Raw genomic sequence first — 9,166 nt, 5'->3', positions numbered from 1 at the left:
TACTTGGGTTTTGTCAATAGAAATGTGATGTGGCCCAGTGAGTCTTTCATACACCAATAGTTTAAATACTTGTTATTTACTAGGAATGTCGTAGTATAAAAAGCCACTGTGCCACGGTACAAGCACTTTAGGATAGCTATTCATTTAAGATGCTCTTATCCAGAGTGACTTAAAGTAGTGAATGCATACATTTCTTTTTTTGTACTGGCCCCCCGTGGGAATCGAACCCACAACCCTGGCATTGCACACACCATGCTCTACCAACAACCACAGGGAAGTTTGAATATTTGTTAATATGGGCATGTTGCAGATGAAAATAACAAATGTGATTGGTTTTTCTACACAATCGGAGCGCAGCTGCAATTCATACCCAAAACCACTGAGATCAAACTTGCAGAACTTTATTGATGTCATGAGCTACACAGGAGCAAGATCCTGCCAGTAAAAATCCATACTACTGGCAGAGGAACAGCACATAAGTAACCCAAGCCAGTATCACACACAACTAGAGCCTATACCTCTTTTACACGCATCACTTCCTGTGACCAGCGAGAGGTGAATTTGCGATGGACACTGGGGCTTTTTTCCAAGAAAGTAAAAGGCCACTGCTTGTAAACAGTTTTCTGCATATATATGGGTATAATTGATCCAAATTGGTTCTGTACTGTAAAATGGTTACTGGTATAGTTTCTTATTTGCTTTAAAACATTTGTCTATCCATTTCTAGACTTGAGAGAATAGCAATGTATGTTTCTCTCCATCTTCTGAGAAGTCCCTAATTATCAATTTAGAGGGTTATTAGCCAGTGAATACCTCTATGTAATATGAGTTACACATCTGTGGGACAGTGTGACTATGGCCAAGTCTGTCCATCCTTCTGTTTTCTTCCAAACGTCCCTTCTTTCAGGGCTGACTATACTAGTCCTCTGCTTTAGCCTCCATCTCTCCGTCCTCGTCGTCTCCGTCCACCTCTGCATTCTCCCGCTCTAGCCTCTCAAGCTGACGGGCCAGCTCGGTCTCGTCCGTGTCCGTCACCACCTTTGCCTGAGAGGGGGGGGGGGTTATAACAAGAACGTTACACTGCATTTAGTTATTTAGCAGATGCTGTTATAAAGACCGACTTATAAATCAGTGCACATAATCAATTCCCTCAAGGGGAGTGGGATATGCAACAACACAAATGTAGAATCCAATTCACAACGTGTGAAATAGGACAAACATAAGCACCCACCTAATTATTATTATTGTAGTAGTAAAGGTAAGTAAAACTAAAAATTGGTGCAAGTAAGGAAAGGCACAACAGTCATGTTATTTACTGATAGATTGTAAATGACTATTATATATCCTCAGATTGAAAGTAGTGTTAGGTTCAAGCTCTGTATGAGAAGTGTAATTATTTAGTGGACTGCAGGGGACTGAAGGAATGTGCACTCCAAATAAATAAAGGCCTCTCCTGGCTGATAAGAAATCCTGGGCGATGAAAATGGAAATCTTTGTGGAAGGGAGCGGGTGAGAGCTAAGGGTGTAAATGGACACGGCACTGTATTGAATGGACGTAGTCAGCTGGTACATCTTCGCCGAGTCAACATTTGAAACGTCAATCGGAGTTTGGGCTCTTTTGTATGATATACATGGTTGGACATGACACATGCACTTCATGGGAAGTAGCGTCAAAGGCCACGAAGAGAGAAACCACCTTTCGCATAAGTACTTTGGTATTCCCTCACACCACTGGCAAACTGACCACCCATCTCTCCATCGTTTTCTCACCCAACCATCTACTGTATCTACAGTGCCTTCACAAAGTGTTCATACCCCTTGACCTGTTTCACATTTTGTTGTGTTACAGCCTGAATTTGAAATGGATAAAATTGAAACTTTGTGTCACTGGCCTATAACAAAACACCCCATAATGTCAAAGTAAAATTATGTTTTTGCACATGTTTACAAACGCGCCTCCCGCAGCGGCCTAAGGCACTGCATTAGAGTGCTAAAGACGTCACTGCAGACCCGGGTTCGATCTCAGGCTGTGTCGCAGCCGGCCGAGACTGGGAGACCCATGAGGCAGCGCACAATTGGCCCAGCATCGTCCGGGTTGGGGGAGGGTTTGGCCGGCCGGGATGTCCTTGTCCCATCGCGCTCTAGTGACTTCTTGTGGTGGGCCGGGCGCATGCACACCGACTTCGCTCACCAGCTGTAAGGCGCATTGGTGCAGCTGGCTTCCGGGTTAAGCGAGCAGTGTGTCAAGAAGCAGTGCGGCTTGGCTGGGTCGTGGCTCTTGACCTTCGCCTCTCCCGAGTTTGTACGGGAGTTGTAGCGATGGGACAATTGTATATCACGAAATTGGGGAGAAAAAGGGGTAAAAAAAACAAACATTGTGTTTACAAATGATTTAAAAATGAAAAGCTGAAATGTATTGAGCCAATAAGTATTCATCCCCTTTTATGGCAAGCCTAAATAAGTTAAGGAGTAAAAACTTGCTTAACAAGTCATATAATAAGTTGCATGGACTCACTCTGTGTGCAATGGTAGTGTTTAACATGATTTTTGAATGTGTACCCCACACATACAGATAATTGTAAGGTTCCTCAGTTGAGCAGTGAATTTCAAACACAGATTCAACCATAAAGACCAGGAAAGTTTTCAAACACCACAAAGGGCACCTATTGGTAAATGGGTAAACATAAAAAGCAGACATTGAATATTTTTTTGAGCATGGTGAAGTTATTAACTACACTTTTTCACTATAAAAGATACAGGCGTCCTTCCTCAGTTGCTGGAGAGGAAGGAAACCGCTCAGGGATTTCTCCATGAGGCCAATGTTGACTTTAAAACAGTTACAGAGTTTAATAGCTGTGATAGGAGAAAACTGAGGATGGATCAACAACATTGTAGTCACCCCACAATACTAACCTCAATGACAGAGTTAAAACAAGGAAGCCTGTACAGAATACAAGTTATTCCAATACATGCATCCTGTTTGCAATAAGACACTAAAGTAAAACTGCATAAAATGTGCAAAGAAATAAACTGTATGTCTTGAATACAAAGCGTTTTGTTTGGGGAAAATCCAACACAAAACACCACTGAGTACCACTCTGCATATTTTCAAGCATGGTGGTGGCTGCATCATGTTATGGGTATGCTTGTCATCAGCAAGGACCAGGGAGTTTTTTGTTGTTGATAAAAATAAATGGAATAGAGCTAAGTACAGGAAATATCCTAGAGAAAAACCTGGTTCATTCTGCTTTCCAACAGGGTCCGGGACACAAATTCACCTTTCAGCAGGAAAATAGCCTCAAACACAAGGCCAAATATACACTGGAGTTGCTTATCAAGACGACAATGAATGTTCCTGAGTGGCCGATTAACAGTTTTGACTTCAAACCTATGGCAAGACTTGAAAATGGTACAATCCAGGTGTGCAAAGCTCTTAGACTCACAGCTGTAAATTGCTGCCAAAGGTGATTCTAACATGTATTGACTCAGGGGTGTGAATACTTATGCAAATGAGATATTTCTGTATTTTATTTTCAATAAATGTGCAAACATTTTCACTTCATCATTATGGGGAACTGTGTATAGATGGGCCTGTTTAAATCATTTTGAATTCAGGCTGTAACACAACAAAATGTGGAATAAGTCACGGGGTGTGAATACTTTGTGAAGTCACTGCATATCCTCAGTCTCACCTCCATCTGGATGTTGAAGACGCCCCTCTTCTCCTCGATCCTCTCCTTGATGGCCGCCATGGCCTGGTTGAGGACCGACAGGCCCTCGGTGCGCTCCAGAGTGGTCGTGGTCATGACGTAGCGTGGCGGTGCTATCAGATTAATCTAGGGAGAGAACGCACCCGAGCGGTCATACAACGCCTTCGAGAAAGTTGAGGTCAACCACAGAGCGACAAAAATGAAAATCGATATAGAAATATAACTAAATAGATTAGAAGTATTGAGTATGAGGGTGCCTTGATTCAACCTACCTTGATGGGCATGGCCTCTGTCGAGCAGCTAAGCCCCGCCCTCAGTGCGTCTTTCACAGCGTCAATGCCCTCATACCCGTAGCATGCCACCTCGATGTCTGCAAGGACGAGAGTAAAAATGTATTGTTTAAAGAAAATAAAAAGTGTCAAGTCGCCATGTTTCTAATTTGAAAACTTCAGGAATTCAATAGTGTCATCAACATGCCACTCTGGCGAACGAATCAATGAACATTATGTAGCATATGTCTCTAATTTCCATAGTTGTGTAGGCACATATATATATATATTTTTTAAACTCCACACATTTGTTTAACTACACAAATCAAATATGGAAATACGGACCCAACAAGACTTCATCAGTTAGTCAATAACTTTCCTGCCATTGAAATCCCTGGGTGGACCGCCTAATGGTGTTTACAGCTCGCCAAAGTCCAAACAGTGGGAAAAAGGTTTCTAAATAAATTATCATCCTAAAATAATGAATTTAGCAGTATAGATTTTCTTATTATGTTCGAGCAAAACAACACCGCATTAGCCATGGCAAAATGCATAGAATTGCAGTAAATCTGCAAAACTCTCTCTCAGCCGCACAACAAAATGCATAGAACTGCAGTAAATCTGCAAAACTGTCTCTCAGCCGCACAACAAAATGCATAGAACTGCAGTAAATCTGCAAAACTGTCTCTCAGCCGCACAACAAAATGCATAGAATTGCAGTAAATTTGCAAAACTCTCTCTCAGCCGCACAACAAAATGTCTAGAATTGCAGTAAATCTGCAAAACTCTCTCTACTGCACCAGAAAATGCATAGAATTGCAGAAAATCGGCAAAACTGTCTCTCAGCCGCACAACAAAATGCATAGAATTGCAGTAAATCTGCAACCTTCTCTCTCTGCTGCACAACAAAATGTCTAGAATTGCAGGAAAGTAGCAATTCTAGACATACCTTTGCAATGTAATCTCCCTGCCATTTATGGACATTCCCCCCCCCCATTGATCTTCTCTAACATGTCTAGTACATATTGATTGACCTGGTAATGTTGAGTGTGCTGTGATCTCAGTCTGACCTGCTCTGATTTTGACAGCCTGTGGAGTTAGACGCCTGTTGATGTTGTCGATGAGCACAGCCCTCTCCTCCTCGGTCAGGTCTAGCCCATCCAGCATGGCAGGGTCACTGGGAAAAAGAAAACATTTTTGGAGCATGGATATCTGACTAAATGATATGAGGAGATCGGGAGCAAACACTACAACCCATTTCACACCCGCATCAATCTCTCACTAAGAATGGCCGATGGTATTTTATTAGGATCCCCATTAGCTGTCGCAGAAGCAGCAGCGACTCTTCCTGGGATCCACACAAAACATGACATAATACAGACCATTAATATATAAGGACAGCGCGAGGGCAGACCTACATAAAAGGTCTTGGTCTCATTGTAAACCTCATTCACACTACAGGGTAGTTCAGCCACACCGTGCTGGCTCGGATATATTATTTTCACATTGTCCTTTTCAGCATGCTTCCAGCAACAATGGAGAATACGTAACCAAGCCAGCCTAACACAGCTTGGCTGAGCTTGGTTTGGCTCAGTCATGTGTACAGTACCAGTCCAAAGTTTGGACACACCTACTCATTCTAGGGTTTTTCTGTTTTTTTAAAAACAATTTTCTCAATTGTACAATATTAGTGAAGACATTAAAACTATGAAGTAACACATATGGAATCATGTAGTAACCCCCCCCAAAAAAGTGTTAAACAAATCAAAATATATTTAATATTCTTCAAAGTAGCCACCCTTTGCCTTGATGATAGCTTTGCACACTCTTGGCATTATCTCAACCAGCTTCATGAGGTAATCACCTGGAATGCATTTCAATTAACAGGTGTGCCTTGTTAAAAGTTCATTTGTGGACTTTCTTTCTTAATGCGTTTGAGCCAATCATTTGTGTTGTGAAACGGTAGGGGTAGTATACAGAAGATAGCCCTATTTGGTAAAAGACTAAGTCTATATAAGTCCATATGGCAAGAACAGCTCAAATAAGCAAAGAGAACCGACAGTCCATCATTACTTTAAGACATGAAGGTCAGTCAATACGGAAAATTTAAAGTACTTTGAGTGCAGTCGCAAAAACCATCAAGCGCTATGATGAAACTGGCTCTCATGAGGACCGCCACAGGAAAGGAAGAACCAGAGTTACCTCTGCTGCAGAGGATAAGTTCACTAGAGTTACCAGCCTCAGAAATCAGCAATTAACTGCACCTCAGATTGCAGCCCAAATAAATGCTTCACAGAGTTCAAGTAACAGACACATCTCAACATCAACTGTTCAGAGAAGACTGCGTGAATCAGGCCTTCATGGTTTTGCTGCAAGGAAACCACAACTAAAAGGACACCAATAAGAAGAAGAGACTTGCTTGGGCCAAGAAACACAAGCAATGGACATTAGACTGGTAGAAATCTGTTCTTTGGTCTGATGAGTCCAAATGTGAGATTTTTGGTTCCAACCGCCGTGTTTTTGTGAGACACCCGACTACAATATCTACGTCTATCTCTTACTAAGAATGACGATGGTATTTTAGGTGAGCGGATAATCTCTGCATGTGTGGTTCCCACCGTGAAGCATGGAGAAGGTGGTGTGATGGTGCTTTGCTGTTGACAGTGTGATTTATTTAGAATTCAAGGCACACTTAACCAGCATGGCTACCACAGCATTCTGCCATCCCATCTGATTTGCGCTTAGGGAGAATATGTAAGGGCTATTTGACCAAGAAGGATAGTGATGGAGTGCTGCATCAGATGAGCTGGCCTCCACAATCACCCGACCTCAACCCAATTGAGATGGTTTGGGATGAGTTGGACCGCAGAGTGAAGGAAAAGCAGCCAACAAGTGCTCAGCATATGTGGGAACTCCTTCAAGACTGTTTGAAAAGCATTCCGTGTCACTACCTCATGAAGCTGGTTGAGAGAATGCCAAAAGTGTGCAAAGCTGTCATCAAGGAAAAGGGCGGCTACTTTGAAGAACCTAAAATATAAAGTATATTTTGATTTGTTTAATACTTTTTTGGTTACTACATGATTCCATGTGTTATTTCATAGTTGATGTCTTCACTATTATTCTACAATGTAGAAAATAGTAAACATAAAGAAAAACCCTTCAATGAGTAGGTGTGTCCAAACTTTTTGACTGGTACTGTATATAGGAAGAAGAGTCACGATACTCACGATACAGCCTGTTTGAAGACGTCGTAGGCGCCGTATCCCGGACGCTTGTACTTCTCATCAAACACCCAGGCGGTGCGCGTGAACAGGCTCTCCAGCTGCTCGTCCTTAGTGTACTCCAGCACCTCAGCCACGTGTCGAAGGATACTGTACACCTGCCACGGACGCCACACCATAAAAACATTTACACCTCGATATCACCTCTGGTCAAGAGGGAAGACTCACAAATGTCAGCATGGTCCAAGATCTGAGCCCGTATTCATAGTCTCAGAGTATGAGTGCTGATCTAGGATCAGGTGCCCCCTATTTGTGTAATCACATTCATTATGATTTAAAAGGCTACACTGATCCTAGATCAGCACTCATACTCTGAGATGCTCTATGAATAAGGCCCTGTTTGTGCTTTCTTACGGACTCCTATGGTCATTGTCACCCCAACGACGACAGTAGTAGGCTGTACAGCACAAACAGATCTGGGACCAGACTGCACAAACGTCTGAGAGTTTATGACATCGGCGGAACGGAATGATAAATAGAATTTTGTATATTACAGCATCCTCCGGCACGTGGCTGAGTGTTGACGGTGAACCTGACTTACGGTTTTAGATTTGGTGAATTTGTCTTCACATTTGATAGCATCCTCTGGCGAAACTCTTCTCTTTGATAAATCAATGTACCCTGCAAAGAGTTGACAATATAATGTTTTTTATGTTGTTTTTTTATTACCTATAACACAATGTGTACACACACACACACACACGGTCTACATTTCTTGACCGGACACACTCAAACTCCGCCTCACCCTTCTCTTTGTCCACTCGGATGACCACCACGCACTCATTGCGTCCGATCCTAATGAGCTTGTTGATGGAGCGGATACGTCGGCGCGACAACTCGCTCAGCAGGATCATGCCCTCAATGTTGTTGTACTCCAGCAGGCTGACATAGGCGCCCATCTCGGCAATGGAGCGCACGTTCACCATCACCACATCCTCCACCTCAGGGAACCGGTGCTGGTAGAACCTACAGCTAAGGTTCGGCATCGCTGGGGGGGGGGGGGGGGGATTATGGAGACAATAGGACAGAGGCCAATATAATGAAACCAGAGAGATATGCTATTCCTTATACTTACAAAGGGTTTTAAACAGACTTTGATTAAACTCTAGAGAGTAACTGAATGAGAGGTCATTAGGGTGAAAAGAGGGAAATGGGATGTAGATTTGGTTGGACAGTCACATCAGGAAAAGATGGAATACGGTGGCAGTTATCTTCTGTCAATCATTCTTGGTAACAGTACTGGAGCTATTGAAAATAGCTTTTTTTTGGGGGGGGGGGGCACAAGGAGGAGTGATCTGGTGTCGCTAGATTGCAATATCAGAACAAAATGCCAGTCATCTCTCATAGTCATGTAGCTATCCTTGTACACTCACTCAACGTCATCATCTTACTTACCGTTAACTAACTTACCTACTGTAACGTTAGCTGGCTAGAGCTGAAGGTTTTACTAACACAGTGCCATATATACTTGCAAGACTAAACAACTGTCAACATGGATCTATGTCTTCAGTCTGATGTATAGACGTCAACGCACCCCCCATTTATTCACACACAAAACGGATCCTTCAGCTAGCTAGCCACCCAGCTAACCCACTAGCTCATACATGCGGCACATGCACCTATAGCACCAGTAGCTAGCTACCTAGCTACGTTACTTAGCCAGTTATTCACAACTCCGGCAAACAGCTGTTTTGTTCGCGGTGATTCGAGTAGATGCCTTACCTGTATCGTATGGTTACAGAACAATACTGTTGAATGCCCTGTAATAGATTTTTTTTTAAAACGTTATAATTTTTATTCAAATACGTAGCTAGCAAATTAGGCCCGATTGCTACAACTTCAAATTCATCCGTGGTGTGCAAATGTTTCGACCCGGAAGAGAAAGCGCCCGGGTTGACACGCGCAA

General features: G+C 42.8%; 1 protein-coding gene across 1 annotated transcript; it reads right to left on the bottom strand.

Moving 5' to 3' along the window:
- Positions 1–385: 385 nt before the first annotated feature.
- On the bottom strand, positions 386–9,165 carry LOC115174610 (eukaryotic translation initiation factor 2 subunit 1). The gene is made up of 8 exons (XM_029733314.1): positions 8,983–9,165; positions 8,006–8,248; positions 7,802–7,881; positions 7,207–7,358; positions 5,050–5,156; positions 3,983–4,080; positions 3,693–3,836; positions 386–1,044 (listed from the first exon to the last, which is right to left on the bottom strand). Exons 2-8 carry the CDS (start codon positions 8,244–8,246, stop codon positions 919–921), a joined length of 948 nt encoding a protein of 315 aa, XP_029589174.1. The 5' UTR covers positions 8,247–8,248; positions 8,983–9,165; the 3' UTR covers positions 386–918.
- Position 9,166: the final 1 nt, after the last annotated feature.

Source organism: Salmo trutta, chromosome 35 (assembly GCF_901001165.1).
Source record: "Salmo trutta chromosome 35, fSalTru1.1, whole genome shotgun sequence".
Classification (NCBI taxonomy): Eukaryota; Metazoa; Chordata; class Actinopteri; order Salmoniformes; family Salmonidae; genus Salmo; species Salmo trutta.
Note: the sequence above shows the minus strand (reverse complement) of the source record. Positions and strands in the feature narration are given on the sequence as shown.

Excerpts from the sequence above, each read along its gene's own strand:
- LOC115174610 (XM_029733314.1), bottom strand. The coding sequence starts at position 8,246 with ATGCCGAACCTTAGCTGTAGGTTCTACCAGCACCGGTTCCCTGAGGTG. Across the intron at positions 4,081-5,049 it reads GGCTGTCAAAATCAGAGCAG|ACATCGAGGTGGCATGCTAC; the intron begins GTCAGACTGAGA and ends TCGTCCTTGCAG. Across the intron at positions 3,837-3,982 it reads CAGAGGCCATGCCCATCAAG|ATTAATCTGATAGCACCGCC; the intron begins GTAGGTTGAATC and ends TTCTCTCCCTAG.